At 37.7% G+C, this 19,798-nt stretch overlaps 1 protein-coding gene across 1 annotated transcript in view; it reads right to left on the minus strand.

The window, feature by feature from the left end:
- The window catches only part of Sp4 (Sp4 transcription factor), a 70,343-nt gene that overhangs the window by 10,574 nt on the left and 39,971 nt on the right, over positions 1-19,798 (minus strand). The window contains exons 4-5 of the mRNA XM_021178994.1: positions 19,156-19,384; positions 11,714-11,913 (exon numbers count right to left, since the gene is read on the minus strand). Coding sequence (XP_021034653.1) covers positions 11,714-11,913; positions 19,156-19,384 — 429 coding nt within the window. The remainder of the gene's footprint in view (positions 1-11,713; positions 11,914-19,155; positions 19,385-19,798) is intronic.

The raw sequence follows: 19,798 nt of genomic DNA on the forward strand, positions 1-19,798 counted from the left end.
TGCCTGGCAATGCCACAGCAGAGTTGTATACCAGGAAGGTTATAGGCCTTACACAGGAATAATTAGCCAAACAATCTCAATCTTTACATCATCAAAATAGTAATAGCTTGATACAACAACTTGGTATTTCTATAAAATGTGTATGTCAAATTGTAAAGACTTGTCCTGAATGTCCTCAATTTCTACCTGTATCATATAAAGGTGTTAACTCTTGAGGGCTTATATATAATCAATTATGGCAAATGGATGTTACTCATATTTCTGATTTTGGAAAATTAAAATATGTACATGTGACTGTTGACACCTTTTTAGACTTTCTAGTTGCAACTGCTTTAACAGGAGAAGCAACTAAAAACATAATTAGTGATTGCCTACGTTGTGTTTCTATACTGGGTGATCCAAATCAGATTAAAACAGATAATGGAACTGGTTATTGCAGGCATGTATTTGAGGCTTTCTGTTGACAATTTAATATTACCCATATTACTGGGATTCCTTATAATCCTCAAGGACAAGGTATTGAGAAATGGATATTGTGGAACTTTAAAATAATATCTTCATAAAATAAAAAAGGGGGAGTTATATTCCCATATACCACAAATTTATTTAAATCATATTCTTTTTTTATAATTTTTAAAATTTGGATGCCAAGGAACTCTCTGAGTGCCTATGGCACCCTACAACCAGGCATATTTATGGCCTAGGTGAAATGGAAGGATCCACATAGTTGCACATGGCATGATCCTGATCAGATATTTAATATGGGGAAGAGGGCATGTTTATGATTTTTTTTTCCCAGGATACTAGAGGAGTGTGCTAGCTGCCAGAGTGATTGGTGAGACATGCTGATGCTGGGACAAAATGATGCTGATCTGTGAGCTTGCTCAGTGTCCTGACAATGGTGACTGAAAAGCTGTTTTGAACATATGGTCCTGACCCACCTTTGCTTGTCTATGTCCCAGACTGAACAAGCTGCCTCACTTCAAGCTTTTAGACCTTGTGGGAAAAAGACCATGGAGAATATGGAGTGGACACTGCCTTCAAAAAATTAAATCAAAGCCGGGCGGTGGTGGCACATGCCTTTAATCCCAGCACTTGGGAGGCAGAGGCAGGTGAATTTCTGAGTTTGAAGCCAGCCTGGTCTACAAAGTGAGTTCCAGGACAGCCAGGACTATACAGAGAAACCCTGTCTCAAAAAAAAAAAAATAATAATCAGAGAAATTATAATGACTTTTCTATTTCCTTTAATGTGACCAGTTTTTCTGACTGGTCTAGAAATCAATCCAATATTGGAAATAAGAGTCTTCATTTGGAAGGCTGGTTCTTGACATTTTCAGAGATATATTTGGAAGTTAGCAGAAGTTCTTTATGAAGATATGTTAGCAATAGATAAAATTGGGACAGGATCTGGATTTCAAACAAGTGTTAGTGCATGTGTTAATTAAGGCTCCTAATCGTTTATTAATTGGTCATGTTAAAAGTTATTTTTGTATCTTCTACAGCATTTAATGTAAGTTGTACTGATTGTACTCTTTCCAGTTATATTAACGTGTTGAAATCTGACATGTCTGTCTATTATGGTGGTCTATCAATCAGTTTTTGTTTTATTGTCTGTGAGTATTACAGGACCTTGGTATTCTGAGAAAAGCTTGCAGGTACTGGAAGAAGTGAGTCAGGCTTTAAGTAGAAGCAAGAGGGTAGTGGGCTGGATTATTGCCAGTATAGCAGCTTTAATTACATTAATAGCTGGCACCACTGCTTCTGCAATTGCTTTGACACAAGAAGTTAAGACAGCTACTTTTGTTAAGCATTTAGCAAAAAATGTTACTAATGTTCTGAGTATTCAAGAGGATTTAGATAGTCATCTAGAACAACAGATTGATGTTCTTTATGATACTATTCAATTACTGGAGAGCAGATTCAGAGTCTAAAAGCAAGGAGCTACCTTGAGTGCCATGCCAAATACCAATGGCTTTGTGTTACTTCTAAGTTTATAATTACAGTCACTATAGTTGGGGAAAAGTTCAAAGATACTTGCAGGGTATTTGGCATAATTCCAATACCTCTCTGGATGTTTTAACTTTGCATACTGAGTTTATAAATTTAAAGAATGCTGCTCTGCTGAGCTTTGATGCTGCAGATATTGCTGATAAAATTATTCATGGCCTGAGGTCAGTATTCCCATCTTGGTCGAGCTTCAAGGATGGCATATATGGCTTGATCATGCTAGCCCTTCTTGTCCTGGGAATACTTTCATTCCTGTCCATCGTGTTAAAAGCTTGCCTTTAACAACATCAACATGTTGGAGGCCAAAGAACATGGCTTGAAACTAAAGATGAACCCCAAAACAGAGTTATTAATTTTAACAGGCTGACAGCCAAGAACAGGTAAGTTCTGCACAGAGCATTACCAACCTAAAACATTGATAATGCTAATTCCACAACGTGTATAAGGAAGGCATTCTTATCAGAACTCCGAAGATAGGCACAGTCTTGTTTATGAAATAAAAAAGGAGGAGATGTGGAGAGGGGGGCACTTGGCAGGAACCTGATATTGGCCAAGGACAAGGAAATAGGATTCAGGCAGGAATCAGACATTAGGCCATGACAAGAAAGCAAGCTCAGGCAGGAATCTAATTTTAGGCTAGAACAGGGAAGTAAGTTCAGGTAGGAATCTTAATCTTAGGGTGGAACAAAAGAAGTAGGCTTCAGGCAAGAATCTGATTTTGGGCTTGGACAAGGAAGTGGACTTGGTCATTCTGGCAAGCCCTAGGAAACAACTGTCATGGGAGTAATCACAGGACTTTGCTTACTGCCTTGCTTGTTCCTCATTGTACTGCCTGCCTTAAATACCTGCATGTAATTAAAATGTATAAAAGTGGATTGGGGAAAAAAAAAATAAGCCTGCCTCAGCCCCAGAACTACAATGTTGTCTAATTGCCTTTTTTCTTTTAAATCCCCACTCCTGCCCTTGAGAACCTGTTGACTGACTGAACGGGTTTGGTCATTAAGTAAAAAGAAAAAAAAATCTTTTCTTCTGGAGTAATGGGATAGAACACATAAGCCCTGGTTGACTGTTCTATCCTGTGTACAAATGCTAACACTATGAGCTTTAGTCCTTCTTTCTACAACTGTCATGTCAGTGAAATGGGGGTTTTCTGGTGAAACTCAGATAATATGCAGATTCATTCAGTAAAATTTTTTTAACCAAGAGAAAATCTATAATTTCAAAATTTTCTACATCAGATATTCCCCCCTTTTACATTGAATGGATTTACAATACTAAATTTTTCTTTTACAGTCTATACAAATGCATTGGACATAATTCTGAGAGGCATTAAAAATACAAACAGCAATAAAGGAGTCTGAATATTATGAATGCTGATTCTAAGTGAGTATGGAAATTAAACACATCTGAGAAACAGTCTTGAAGTAATTTACCTTCTTTTTTAATCATAAAAGAAAAAGCTTTCAAGTGTACAACCTTTAAGCTAGAGAAACCCTGAAAACCTTGTTTTATATGTTTAGTTTATAACTGACTAACCTAAGGCTCATAAACTCATTAGTTTGCCTGGAAATCACAGAACATACAGCATGGGCTTTTTATGTTACACCACAGGCCACCATTATTTCATAGCCACCATGTCTGATTTATAGACCGGGGGTGATGACTTGAGACATGGGAGTCTTCTATACATACATAGCTAGAGATAAATCTACACAGTGACAGTCTAGCAAATACTTATTAATCACAACATTCATGAGCTCATTCACTTCCGAACACGTTTCTGTAGACTCTCTGTGCAAGACAATATCTGACTTTAAATTTTACTCTCAAATTAATGGCCACCATTCAGATCTATCACCCCAGTAAGTAATCCAGATATTCTAGCCTATAGCCACTTTGTGACAAATGGCACACAGGAAACAGTGGTGACATGTTCAGTGTGGATTTTCCCAGCCTGTCTACTCATCCATTTGGTTACTGAAGTAGACTTTCAAAAAAAAAAAAAAAAGAGTCCTTTTAGCTCAATGACCAAAGTGTTTTCTGCTATATTGGGTAATATTGTGAACTTTACTTCAAGGATGTAAAGAATGATTATATTAACTACAGATCATACAATTTTATTGTTAAAATTATTTTAACTCTTCCATAAAGCCTGGGCTGCCAAAATTCATGATTACCTTTTCTGAATAAAGAATCTAATTAACAAATCAGTTGATACTGGCTAATGTCACAGACAACATGGCCCTGTAAGGACTGCATGTCCCAATTCCTGGAAGTTACACATATGTCAGAGGGTAATGGGGTTTCATACCCGTAACTAAGTAGGTTATGGAATTTGATACAGATGAATTATTCTCAACTGTCAAAGAGACATATCTGTATCTAGAGTTGGAGAGATTAGAAGTGTGATAGGGACCAACCAAAGTTTTGAGAGAGTGTCCTAGAACACATGGGAGAGGAAAAAAAAAAACAAAAAAAACAACCAACCAACCAAGCAAACAAACAAACAAAGCAGACACCTTGGAAGACCAAACACTTGCCAGGGAAGTAAGAACCCAATATAACACCGAGGCGAAACTCGCTGACTGCAATGGGCTTAGAAGTAGGTTGTTTCCCAGAGCTTTAAGGAGGGCAGCTCTAAGCACACCATAACCCAGGAGGGCTTCTGACCTAAAGGAGCTAAAGGATAACTGTGCTCTTTTAAGCTGCTAAACTTGTGTTTTCTTTTCCAGTTCTGTTTTATGAACTTTTATAAAAATGAACAGAGAATCTTGCCAAATACTTACTGTATTATTTAAGCTACTGTCATTTTCTTCTTTCATTATTAATTTGGTAAATTACATTGCCTGAATGACTTTCAAATGTTCAGGCTTTCAAGCCTAGAATAAACTTCTTAGATCCAGGCCCAAGGTGTTCTTTCTTGGAAGTTTTTAACAAGATTCAATTTCTTTAATGAACAGGACTTTTCATGTTGTGTATTTTTGGTGGTATTTCCGAGAAGCTACACTCAGGGCGTCAGTGTGCTACATCAAAGCTCTTTCACTAGGCTCCATCCCAAGTCCTATCTGCCTCTCCTTGAGCACATATTGGTTCTGGTGCCTTTCTGAACATCATTTGGATCATGCATTTAAGGTCTACATAGTCTTTAGTGGTATGCATATAGTTTCTTGGTAAGTGTGACTGGGGAATTTAGATGTTTTACCTTTCCAGCAAATCAGATTTTGGATTGAGTGGTCTGGGTACTATCAGCTCAGGGTAGAACACTTACCTAGCATGTGTGCAACCTTGAGTTCCACCCCTGACAGCACAAAAACCAAGCCCACCGCCACAGCCTGAGTTTGAATGACTTTCTGAATTGTTCTATTTATTTCCCCTTATTATTCCTTAATTTCTCATTTTGGATCCTTATTTATTATTCCTTAATTTCTCATTTTGGATCTCTTCATTTTCTTGTTTCTTAAGGTAAAAATATTAGATTACTGACTGAAAAAGATAAATTTACTCTTACTGTTTTTTTTTTTTAATTTGCCTACAATATATTGTATGATAAAACTTTTCATTCAGTAAAAGCTATTTTCTAATTTCCTTGAGACTTTCTCTTGGTCCATGGGTAACTCAGAAATAATGGGTTGATAACTTTATACAAGCTAAAGAGCAGCATGAGCTACACACTGAATTCAAGGCCAGTCTGGGCTATAATTTCTCCCTCTATTTTTCATTCTTTTGTTTTCTCCCTTCCTCTCTATATACAGAATATGCATGTATATACACATACTATATACATTACATTCATTCTCATATTCTGTCTGTCTGTCTGTCTCTCTGGCTCTAGCTGGCCTGAATCTCACTATGTACACTGGATGAGCCTTGAACTAACGGAAATATGCCTGAATCTGCCTCCCTAATGCTGGAATTAAAAGTGTTCACCACTATATCAAGCCCTAATTCAATTTTTTGCTATTATTTGTTCTTCCTTTCCTTCAAGTTTTTTTTTTAAAGTAATATTTATTGTTTTACTATGAAGAACTTTTGGATATGAAAGTATAATACTATGAAGTATTTCTTCTGGTGCAAATTGGATAGTAAAAATTCTTAGTTTTACTTTGCCTAAAAGAAGTCTATAAAGATAGAGATGGCTCAGTGGGCTGTAGCCACGAGTATCTGAATCTGGATCTTCAGACCCAACATCCATGGTTGTTACACACACCTGTACCTCTAACACTACAGGGAGATGGAGACAGAAGGGTCACTTTGGATTGCTGGCAGTCAGTGTAGCCCTGTGAGCTTCAGGTTCAGAGAGAGACCTCGCCTCAAAGAAATAAGGCACGGAGTGATAAAGGCAATATTTGATGTCCTCTTCTGACTATACACACATATAAAGGGATGTGCATCTGCACATACACAGGTATGTATACCATCCACACAAAACACACTTTTTAACAATGACGCTTAACATGTAGCTCAGGCTGTTCTGAAATTTATGAGGTAGCCCAGGCTGCTTTCTTACTCATTCTTCCTTCTCAGATTCCTGAGTATGCAGATCATAGCCTCACTCGTCATCCCCCATAATTTTTAGGGGGAATCTGCTATTATTCAAGCTTTCATTTCCTCTACACATAAATGTATCATTTTCTTTCAGAGTCCTTCAAGATTCTCATCATCTCTGGTTTGCAGCAGACTAATCATGAGACATGTCTGGGCAAGCCTTTCCTTTAGCACCCATATAGGATGTATTGAACTTTTGGATCTCTACTTAATATCTAATAGGAAACCTGGGATATTTTATGTTCAGTGTTTTTCTGTCTCAACTTTTTCCTCTTCCTTCCAATGACACAAACTTTATGTTCTTTATTTCTGTCCCATGCAGTCCTGAGATCCAACTTACTTTCTGCTGTCTCAATCTTTTCCTTTTGTCTATGAGAATTCATAATTTATACTGCTCATTTTCAACTGCTATAGTCTTCATCAGGCTACTAAATATTTAGTCATTTCTAACTTTGAATACTGTACTTTTCTATTGTGTTATAGTCTATCGTTTTAGTTTCTCTAATTATAAATGTCTGCTTTTCTAGTCATCTCAACCATGTTTGGCTCTAGTCAGTCTACGGATCATGGTTTTAATGGCTGCTTTAAAGTCTGATAAATTCTTAAATTTGGGTTATCTTAGCATCTTATTGTACTCTGGACAGTTTAGATGTTATGCTGCAGAGATTCAGAGTCCTTTAAAATGTTCTAGAAAATGTTTTAGTGTTAGTAGATAATTACTCCATTTAAGTCCATTCAGACTCAAAGCCTCATTCTTCCCCCCTCCCCAAGTTTCAATATTAATTCCTTTTTAAAGGCATTGTTCAAGGACTTGGGAGATGTCTCAGTGAGCAAGAGCAGGATCCGAGTTTGAATTTAAAAACAAAAAACAAAACAGAAAACTGGCTCTAACTGTGCAAGCTGTAACTCCAACCTTGTTGAGTAGAGACAAATGTATCCTGGGAACTTGTCTGTTCTCTAACCATCCTAGTCACTAGCCTAAATGGTGAGCTGGTGGTTCAGCAAGAGAGGCTGTCTCAGGAGATTGGTTCGTTCCTTTGTTTTCTGAATGTGTTTGCATGGATATATACAGCTATAACTTATGTGCATTCATCCAGTCTACACACACACACACACACACACACACACACAGCATGCATGTGCACATGGTAGAGAGAATATGTGCTTCTTAGCCCCACATGTAGGAATTAGGTAATGGTTTATAAGGTTTTGTATCATTCTATGTTGATCCTATGCATGCAAAGCCTAGGAATGAGCCAGCATTTCTTTTGTGCTATGCAAAGAATTAGTGATCACCTTTTATCTTTGTTTCAATGTTTCCTCCATGTTTTCTAACTCACAAGTGTATCTTTTTCTGATTCCATCAACCAGAAAGCCTAGTTTCTGTGGCCTCTTGTAGTATCTATCTGGGGCCACAGTTTAAACAACATGAGAGAAAAATATTGGTGATTACACCCACATTGCATGGCAAACATAGCCCCCACTTTCTGGAAGCTCTGGCTAGAGATCTGCCTGTCTAAAACTGTTTTGGTGTGTATGTTGCCACCAGTGCCATGGCATGTTGGTGGGAGACCACTGGCCCCTTTCTGACTTCTCTGGTACATACATGGAGTTTCTATCTATTATTGTTTGTTACCAACTTTCATTTCTGCACCTGCTAAGCATTACACACAGGGTCAACTCTGGGACACAGAGCAGGGAGAACAATGTGAGACTTACCTGCACTGTATACTTACTTAAGTTTGAGCTCACTCTTCAATTGTCTGCTACTGTTTCTTCCCATCATTTAGATAAGAAAACAAGCACACTACCCAGCTCTGAATGTAACCCCTAGTACCAAGAGGTTGAAGAGTCACTGATTCACTCTGGGTGCTAGTCAACCAACAGGAAATAGCTTTGGCTATTTTACAAACTGAAGCAGCTATATAATAATTCTGGGGGGAAATTTAATGTATCTATAGAGTTTCTCATTTTATCTATTTTGTCAATTAATACTTTTCCTTTTGTACATGAAAACCACTGGCATTTCATTACCAACTTTCATTTCCACTTAAGCTTATAATTATATACCGCTTTATATGAAATTGTATCTAGGATAAAAGACTAAGTCATATACATTGTGAAACTCTGAAGTCTACTGTAAAGAACATTTTAGAAGCATCTCTAGGTTTTTCTTAACTGGTGAGAAATAATAGATGTGGATGAAAATGAAACCTCCCTGTGACATTACTTACCAGCAATCATCCCTGGATTGACTATTCCTTGGCACAATGCCACAGGTCAATGAAATATTCTTATAAATGAGTAACATGTCCACAGTAAAATAGTCATAGATGTGAGAATGTATGATATATGTACATCTAGATCCTTATTATGTGCAATAAACATTTGGTTCTATTCCTGCAATATTTTCTAATTAGTAGGAAAGGTAAATGTCATTCCTTATTGTCTAAGATGGCAGCAGGATCATACCTGACTGCCTTCTACTGATTATAGTGAAGGAGAAAAGGAGAAGGGGCTCAAAACTATAGCATCAAAACAAACAAACAAAGGAGAGAATCACTGACAAAATAATGACTGCATTGCCTCTAAAAACTAGAATATAGAGATTATCAATAAGGGGATTGATCAAAAAGGGAGTCATTTTGTGCAGAATTAAGGTTTATTCATAAAGTTTTTATTTGTTTGTCTTTTGATATAGGGTCTCACTCTGTGTGCCAGGTTGATCTGGAACCTGCTAGTAAATCAGGCTGGCATAACTCACACAGATCTATTTGCCTTGCCACATGAACACTGATATAAAGGAATGAGCCACTAGGCAGGCATTATTCATGAAATTATTTTGACTGTCAAATTCTCAGGCAAAATATTTGAGGATGTATACCTAAAAAGATGTTACCCACAGTGTCTGTGACAGTCTTCAGAGGAAAAAAAAAGTTAAAACATAGCCCAGGGACTTTCTCCTGAGACCAGAGGAGGAGGTGAGGGAGAACCTTCTTTACCAGCCTTTTGTAGTATTCAAGTTTTGTATACTCTGTGCATGGACCATTGCAAACTTTACATTTTAAGTAAAGCAAACGGATGCTTACTACTTTTGAAAGGGATTAACAATAACTCCCTTACATACTCACAGTCCATCCATGTGTTTTATTGAGAGTGGTGGTGAAATATTGGACTGAATGCTTCTTGTCATGAATGATCAAGGCTTCTAAACATGTTCAACTTAATCAATACTTATTTCAAAAAGTATTTTTGTTTGATGCTGTTTTCAACAAATTTAACAAGCACTGGCATGACTATTTGCAACTCAAGTTTGTAAGCACACCAACTCCAAGAAACACCAGCTCATAAGAAAGGCCAGTTCTAGGACTCCTGTGTCTTCAACATACACCACAGCTTGTATAAGTTACCTAAAACTCAAAATTCACTCAGTAAGAACCAGGCACACTCTAAGCAGATGAGTGCCTGAATGTGCTTTATAGTAACTAAAACTGGATGGCACTGGTGCATGAATTGTCAAATGGAACAGAGCTTCATGACAGGGGACCCAGAAATTAAGGTACAACCATAGAGGACAGTTTGAGATAAATGTAATTATAAATTAGTCAGAAGAATAAACTAGTCAAAAACTGGCTTTTCATATGAAACAATTTGTAGCCTCAATTCATTATTCGAGACAAGGAAAAAGAAGAAGAGGAAGAAGAACAAAATCACCCTTTTGCATAATCTAAAGGACCGAACTGGAGGCAAAAACAAAAAACTCAAAGCTGTTTAAAAAAGTTTCAAATAACTTCAATATATCTTAGACTTTAATATTTTTTTTAATTATATGACTGAGAAACACTCCTGAAGAAAAATGAGAAGTACCACGACTAAGAAGTAAAATAAACAACATACATAAGAAGATGCTTAATTTCAGGGATCATCACAAAATGCCAACTTTAAAAAGAGAAACAGTTTTAGATAAACACAAACTTCTGAAGCCTGGTACTACAGCAGTGAGAGCACATGAACAGAACTTCTGATCAGCACTAGTGAGGCAGAAATGTTAAGGAGCCACTTTAGAGACTCTACTACCAAACACACATTCTCTGTGATTAATACTCTTGCCCCTTAAACATGTCCAGTACTTCAGAGAAGCAAAGTTGGTGACAGCAAATAACCCTCCAATAACTAACAGTATGCAAAATGATCAGTGTGATAATCACATGACAGAATACTGCACATCTCTAAAAATATAAACACACATGCATAGTGGACTTGAGTAAAAGTATGTGGATGATATCATACAATACTTATGGCCTGTACAAAACACTACTTCTATGTATACCCACAGATAATATGCACTGGTTTAGAAATATACTAGAAGCCAAATCATAAACTGATGGTGGCTTTTGACTTTGGCCCTAACTTCCTTAATGAGTTGATTTACTAAAAGTAACAAAAATATAATTTGAGTGTTAAGTGGATATTTGTTATATTATTCTTGACATTCCCTGGGTTTGAAAAGGCAAAACAGAGTCACTAATACCATTATAGGGATTAAGATAAGGGTAGGGAAATACTCCCTGCCCTGACTTGACCTGAAGCTCCTAAGGCTTGAAAATCTCTACTCATGACTTGGTGATATAGCCCCCCCCCCCAAAAAAAAGTCAACCAGCCATGCTGTACTTTTCCACCAGCTCACTGCACATGCTCCAAACCCTATAAAACCCCTCCCCTTCACCCAGCCCTCTGCTGTTTAAGAGGCAGCTGCTATTCTGTTCTTCCCAGTAAATCTCTTATGTGATATTTGTTTTGTGGTATGACTTTGTGGTATTCTTTGGCTCCCAACTGACAAGATGCCCTTGCACTGGAAAAACCTATACAATCATAATTTAATTCTCTTCTCATATATATATTATATATAATAAATATATACTCTTTAGAAAAAATATATACATATACTACACACACTTTAGAAAAACATGGTATGGATTTAACATCCTAAAGAGCAAAAGGAAAAAAAATTCCAGGTCATATAAATCTGGTGATAAAATTTAGTAAGTAAAATAAATGTATGTCAGAAAGAAAGCAAGACATCTTGACCTTCAACAGTGCAACTTTCACTAAGCACTCGAAAACGAAGTAGTATCTCTCTCCCCAAGAGAAACCAACTAACCTGTGTGGGTCCTTCTGTGTCTCTGAAGCTCATCGCTCCTTGTGAATCTTTTGCCACAAAACATCCAGTTGCATATGAACGGCCTTTCTCCAGTGTGCCATCGGAGATGTGCTCGGAGGTGAGAGGTCTTGCCATATACTTTCCCACACCCTTCAATGTGGCAAACATGCTGCTTCTTCTTTCCTGGTTCACTGCTGCCCCTAACAGAACAAAACCAACACCATTATACCCTAAACTCAGCTTCTATCTGTGCCAAAAACACAGGCAGGCCATCTACATGATTAGAAAATGCTTTTCTGAGTATGTCTGAACAAAAACACATGAGAAATTTTTTCATTAAGAAAAAAAAATCAAATATGGTCATGTACTATATAAAAACTTATATGAAAATGTGGTAAGCTTCAGAATTTATGTCTACTACATAGCTCAGACTGCCTGTACCAGCTATAATGTTGCAGTTATCCTCAAATTCACAATTTCCCTGTCACAGACTCCCTATTGTTGGAGTTGTAGACATGCTACCCACAGGTAGGAAAGAAAACAAACCTCTTGAGAATTATCCTCTAAATATCAAAAAGATAGTTAAAATATATGGCACACGCCTTTAATCTTAGCACTTGGGAGGCAGAGACAGGCGAATTTCTGAGTTTGAGGCCAGCCTGGTCTACAGAGTGAGTTCCAGAACAGCCAGGGAAACCCTGTCTGGAAAAAAAAAAAAAAAAGGTTCCAAGATTCACTTGTAGAGCAGGTCAGTGTGACAAGGAATTCCATGAACCCCTTCCAGCAAAACTGATAAATTATAATTCTACCTCCCAATACACTATTCAAAAATCTCTGGTCACAGTCCTAAAAACCAATAACAGCAAAAACTAATATTCTCTCTGAAATCTAAAGTATGTAACAATGGAGTCTATAGATCTAAGACTAACTCCTTTTCTTCCTTTCCACCTCCATGACAAAGGAGAGTTACAGAACAGTACAGCCATGAACAGGGAGGGCTTCCTCCCCTCCATCCTCCCAGCTAGCTATCATCCAGAGGGGCAGGGCACAGTGCTTCTCATTCTACTGCCTGTTGCTGAGGCTGAGCTCCAGTTGAGTGTGGCTAAAAGGCACCCAGTGCCCAACTCACTGAACTCCGCAGTAATTGTGACATGATGAAAATGACATGGCCCAGGTGTTTCCTGACCTTCATGCACAGTTCATAAATTAGAGCTACCAAGCTGGAAGAGGCAAGGTTAAGAAAATGTGAGCCTATTGTTCCTGCCTCCAAGCACTCAGCTGTTACATCAGGTAGCACTACCAATTCTAGCTAGAATGAACTCCAATCTCAAAGAAACTGACCATCTGTAAGAAAGCTGAAGTTTAACTGAAGGGCTTGTTTTTAAAAGGAAACCACTGTTGCAAAGGCACCTGAGGGAAAGATACAGTGTTACTCAAAATAAGGCAAAACCACAGGTTGGTGAATCTGTGGAAAGAAGCACAGGTAGACAGGGAGAGTGAGCTTTGAGATCGGGGGAAAAAACATATGTTCCAAGAAGTCAACAAAGTGATAAAGCTTCAGCTAAACTAACCAAGACAAAAAGACTCAATTACCCCCCTCATAAATAAAAATCACTATCAATCTCATGAAAATAACAGGGCTCTTAGAGGAACATTAAGTGTCACCAACCACTTAGGCTGACACATCTTAAACAGAAAATTTGAAAAACAAACAAGAAAGACGAATGGTCAAAGTAAATCTGTAATAAAAAGAACTTGTCAGAAAAAAAAAAAAAAAAAAAACTACAAAGCCCAGAGTCAAATAGCTTTTCTCGTGAAACCCCTTCCCCCTATATAAGTTTTTGCTTGTTTTGAGACAAGCACTGACTGTCCTGGAATTCATTAAGTAAACCAGATTGGCCTAAAAGAGAACCAACTGACTCTGCTACCCAGTGCTAGGGTTAAAGGTTTGTACTATTATAATCACCTCCTGCTCAGTGTGTGTGTGTGTGTGTGTGAACTTTTCAAGCTTTTCAAAGACTTGTTCAAAAAAGAAAACTACAGGGAACACTACCCAATTCACTTGAAGGCCAATATACAAGAAAAGTAGAGACAAGCACCTCATGAACACATTATGAAGAGAATCCTCAACATCAACAAACTAAGCAGTGTGTGACACATGCTTATGATGCCAGCATTCCCCAGAGACAGAGACACAAGAGAGGCTGGCAGAGAGAGGGAGGGGAAAGGAGGGGAGAAAGGGTGCAGCAGACAAAATGCAGTCACTTATAAAGAGAATTATACACCATAACCAGGAGGGTTTTACCATACATATGCAAAAATCCTTTGACTTGTAACAACTATACAGATTTTTTAAGCTCATAATTATTATAATAAATGCAATAAAGTGTTAGGCATTAAAAACCCTTTATGATTAAAATGAGAGGTGGGGGGGGCGGGGAAAGGCGATGGAAGGGAGCTTCCGCAACTTATTCCAGGGTTCTAAAGTTGTATTTGAACAGTGAGAAACTAGATGATCTGTTCCCCTACCCTGAAAAAAAAATCAGATATTCTCCAAGGTGGAATAAGAAGTAAAACCAAAATATTAGACACTATTAATGTATCTCTATAATAATAATATACTGTAACTATCTCTAAAATATTTTGAATACTATAATATAGAAAATTTTATTCTTTTTTTCATGCAGTATATTTTGATCATGCTTTCCATTCCTCTGATGCCCCCCCAGAAATTTTCCATCTCTCTATCCAAGCAACTTTATGTTGCTTCTTTTTCAAAAGAAAACTAAACCATAGAAACTAAAGTCAGAACAACCAGGCAAAAGACCAACAAGGCAAAAAATGTCAAAACAAGGCGAAATGAAATAAAAAGCTCCCCTCCCACATGACATAGAGGGGTTTGTTTGTTTGTTTGTCCAACTATTCTTGGGGATGGAGACTGCCCTGGACCATGGTTGATAAACTCAGTGACACTTTATTAGACAAAACTTGATTTTTTTCATTGTTAGTGGGTATCAATTACAAATAGCTTCTTGGTTAAGGATTGGACCTCATGTCCACTCCCTCTTCTCAGTGCTGTGGCCCCATCTAACTTGAACCTGTGCAAATCTTGAAGTTTGATGAAGACATCCCACTTAGGACCAAGTGTTCAGTCTGCACAATGTCCAGTAATGGATCTGTGTTCATTCCTATCTGCAAGATGCCACTCTGAGGAGGACTGAGTGAGGCACTGGCCTATGGGCACAGCAGTATGTCATTAGGAGTCACTTCATTCCTATGTTCCTTTAGCAGAGGAAGCAGGTTTTCCTCTAGATCCAAGACCTAGTCTCTGGTTCTCGGCCACTTTATCAGTTTCAGGTACAGGGATCACCTCATGAAGAAGTCCTTGAATCCAAATTTAAAAAGTGGTTAATTGTTCCCATAACATTTGTGCCACTATTGTATCAGAATGTCTTACAAGCAGGTTGCAGGGTTTGTAGCTGGGTTACTTTCTCTTGCATTATGCAGAATATCTTCCAGAACCATGAATGCTAATTAGTAGGAGTGAAGCTTCTAATTAGGTACCAGTTTGACTTTTATGTACTTTATGACATAAGTATTCTTTTCAGAAATAGTACCTTAGAAATAAGATGTGGAGAGCCTTGGCAATAGTCTGTAATGTTTGGCAGGTTGATGGGATCCCATTGGTTAAGGATTCAACAAGATGCGAGTATGTGAGTGCTGGCATGTACCTACCCTGGAACCAAAGGTTGACTTAGCAGCATGTCTTCTTGGGGCACTGTCTTACTATTTAGTGACTCCATTAACATTCCTTTCATATATTTTTATATTTAGGAAGCTTTTACAGTAGCAGGTTTCCTTGGGTTTTTTTCAAATGGCCTTTATTACTAGTTCTGGCTCTCCATTGTTCCTTCTCCACTCCTCGTCTCCTATCTTTTCCCTATTTAATCCTATTTTAGTTGTCCCTTTAACTCTCATAGCTTTATTTTTATCTCCCTTTCCTTCAAAGATCTTCCCCGCACCAATCCCAGTCCCTTACTAGGTACTTAATTTCCCTAGTTATTCAGATGGTAGCATATATTTTGAAAGCTTAAAAGCTAACATTCACATATAAGAAAGAACATATGATATTTGTCTTGGGATTTGGGTTACCTTACTCAACATAGTTTTGTTGTTGTTTTGCTTTGCTTTTTTATACCTCCATCCATTTACCTACAATTTTTGTTTTTCTTAATAGCTCAATAATATTCCACTGTGTAAATATACCATGTTTTCATTATCCATTCACGTGGACTGTTTCCAACTTCTGGTGATTACAAATCAAGCAGCAGTAAGCATAGATGAGCAGGTGGCTCTGCAGTCCGATGCAGAGTCTTTCAGGTATATGCTCAAAAGTGGTACAGCTGAATCTTGAAGAGGTTCAATTCACAGCTTCCCGAGGAATCTCCACACTGTTTTCCATAGTGACTGTACAGGTTTTCACTCCCAGCAGCAACGAGAATAGGCGTTCCTCCTTCCCTGCATCCTCACCAGTGTGAACTGTGACATTTGTTTTATTTATCTTGGCCATTTTAATTAAGATAAGATGAAATCTTAGGGTGGTTTTAATTTTCTTGATAGCTAAAGCACTTTAAAAAGTACTTTAGCCATTTGAGCTTCATCTTTTAAAAAATTTCTATATAGTTCTGTACCTCCTTTTTAATTGGGTTCTTTTCTTAATGTTCTGGTTTTTTGCTTGTTTGTTTATTTTACTTCTTTATATATTCTAGATATTAAACCTTTATTGGACGTGTAGTTGGTTAATTGTCCAAATGATGGGTGTCTTCTGTAACCCAGATTTGCAGTTTCATGAGGCCCCATTTATTTCTTTAATTATTTTATCTTATTTGTGTGTTTTGTCTATATACCTCCTGCAAGATGGCTGCCTGTAAAGTTCAGAAGAGGGTACTGAAACCCCTGGAACTAGAATTACAGACAGCTGTAAACTGTCATGTGGGTGCTGAGAATTAAGCCCAAGTCCTCTGGAAGTATACCATCTCTCCAACTCAGAGGTCCCACTTTTTTTTTTTTTTTTTTTTTTAATTTGAGGAAACTGGGCACACTGGGTTTTTTATTTGACATGATACAGCTTTTAGGAAAACCATAACCCCTGTATATGATAGCTCCATTTGAATACACACACATCATACTAATTGTTGGTCTTAGTGCCTGTACTATCTATGTTCTGTTCAGAAAGTTTTTTCCTCTACCACTGAGCTATAGACTCTTATTTCTCCTCTGATAGATTCAGTAGGTCTTATGTTAAGGTTCTTGATACATTTGTAGTTGAGTTTTGTGTAATATGATGAGTAAGGACCTATTTTCATTCTTTTACACGCAGCCCACCCAGTCTGACCAGCATCATTTGTTGAAGATGCAGTCTTTTTTTCCCAATTTATATTTTTGGTTTATAGAAATCTTATATTTATGGGTGAGTGCTTTGCCTGCACACATGTCTGCGAACCACATGTGTGCAAGTATCTAAGGCCAGAAAAGGACATTTGATCCCTGGGAACAGTGTTACAGACAAGTATAAAACATCATAGGTGCTGGGACTTGAACCAGGACCCTTGGCAACCAGTGCTCATTATTGCTGAGGCACCTTTCCAGCCCAGTAGATGTAAAAATCTTAAATAATCATTATGAAAACTACAAGAAGGAATAATTCAGCAATATTCTACAATGTAAGATCAATACCCAAAAGCCAATGTAATTCTGTACACTTGAAATTGGGCGGAGAGGGGGTTCATTTATAATAACATCAAGAAGATTTCATAGGAATACCTTTAACTCTAAATACTATGCTTACACTCTTTAAAAAAAAAACTCACAAAATACTAATCAAACAAAACATCAAATATCTAAGCAGAAAAATGTTTCTTTTGTATAGATCTGAAGACTCAATATTTTTAAATTGTCACTATCCCCCAAACTGACCTGCAGTTTCACCTTAATTCCCATCAGGATACCATCTTGCTTCTCTGTAGAAATTGACAAGCTGAAGCTAAAACTCACACAGAACCACCAGTGTTGCTAAACACTTAAAGCAATTTTGAGAAGTGGGAGCCAAGAGCATTCAACAGGGAAAAGAAACTTCAGTGAATGATGCCGGGTCCCCATTTCCTTCATACCACATTTTAAAATGAAACCATGTATTGTCCTATCTAAATTTCAGAAAAAAATCTGTAAAACTCAAAAACAAAACCACTACGAACATTCATTAGATTTGGCAATGGAGTCTTCAATCTGACTTCAAAAGCAAATGCAACCAAGGAGAAGACACAAACAAAAAATTACACTTCAAAAGATGTTGTACTTTGAAAGACACAATCACAATCTTGACAGTGTATGACCATACTAAATACTAGAAAACAGCATCTCCAAACCATGTACTGGTGAGACCTTATACCCCAAACATATGAAGAACCACACAAAAAGATGATTAGCATCACTCATCACTATGAAAATTTAAAAAAATAAACCACACTGTGCTAGCACTTTCAGAGTTATTATTAACTGACTTAAAAACCATAAGCAATCAGGTAATAACATGGACTAGCAGTCTATGGAGAAACTGGAACCTTCATAAAGTGCTGATGGGAACACAGAATAGTACAAACACAGTGTAGCAATTTCTTAAATGGTTAAATAGTTACCAGACAACCTCGCAACTCTGTATCTGCACGCACACATGCACATACACACAGACACACTCCCACGCACCCATGTCTGCATAAACAAGTATATGCATGCAAACAGTGGCATTACTCAAAATGGTCAATAAGGAAAGAGTTCAGCTGTATAACCAGTGATGGGATAAACAAGTACACTCTGTCTGTCTGTCTGTCTGTCTGTCTCTCTCTTCTCTCTCCACACACACACACAGAGACACACACACACACATACACAGAAGAAATGAAGCATTGATTAAGGGCCACCACAAAAATTCAAATACTGTATGATTTCATTTATATGAGACGTCTAGTATAGGAAAACCTATAAATACAGACATCAGTTAAGTAGAGCTGAGGAGTCTGGTGGCCAGGCATTTTCGAAGATGACAAAGTAGCTTAAAACAGACTGGTGACACCTGTGTGACTGTGAGTGTATTCCAAACTACTGCACTGTATTACAAAGGGGTAAACGGCATGGCTCGGGAATCAGTCTGAAATCAAGAGATGTTTAAAGCTTTTACCTAGTAAGTGAATGGGGAAATTCATTTATTAAAAAAACTATACAACACACAAGCAGAGGACTGAGCCTCAAACAGCCCAACTTAATCTCCTGTGTAACACTGCATTCCAGTTTCTGAGAGAGAAAGCTCAGGAGGCTCCAGTGCTTAGTTAGAGGAAGTGGTCAGGACCGCTTTAATTCCAGATAGCCAGGGTGAGAACAGCAGTTACCTTCCTTCTCCTTCCCTACAGTTAGGACAGGAGCAGGCAACTCTCCGGAGCCTCTTGCCAGGTTGCACCTCTGCATCAGAGGTCTGCTGGCCTTGCTGCAAATGCACTTGTGTGAGTTGGTCAGGACTAACAGCACCTATTGTCGCATTAGCAATCCCTCCAACTGCCACCGTTACAGGAGCTATAGTAGCTTGTTGGACTTTCACTCCATCCTGTCCTTGCTGTTGACCTACAAAAAAAGACAGAAAAACAAAGCATTGTAATGTTTTCTTTTTCTAAAATAATACATATGGACATTTTAAAGCTTTAAAACGTAACTTCTTTCTTTTTTGTTTTTAACAATACATAAAAAGCAAAGGGCTTAATGATACGATATTTACCCAGCTGCTGGGATTCTACGTAAACATAAGCACCTGATTGAAATCCTGTGAGAACTCTTGAGATTTCTAAAATACTGATGCCTGGGTGGATATGAAAATATATATACATATACATATATATAATCATTACTATTTATTACAATTTCCAGTCAACACATAGTTCATATGGCAAGAAAATTCAGGAATAAAGGTGGTGGTGGTGCATATCTTTAATCTCAAGAGATAGTAAGCAGAGGCAGGTGGATCGGTGAGTTCAAGGCCAT

Source organism: Mus caroli, chromosome 12, assembly GCF_900094665.2.
Source record: "Mus caroli chromosome 12, CAROLI_EIJ_v1.1, whole genome shotgun sequence".
Lineage (NCBI taxonomy): Eukaryota > Metazoa > Chordata > Mammalia > Rodentia > Muridae > Mus > Mus caroli.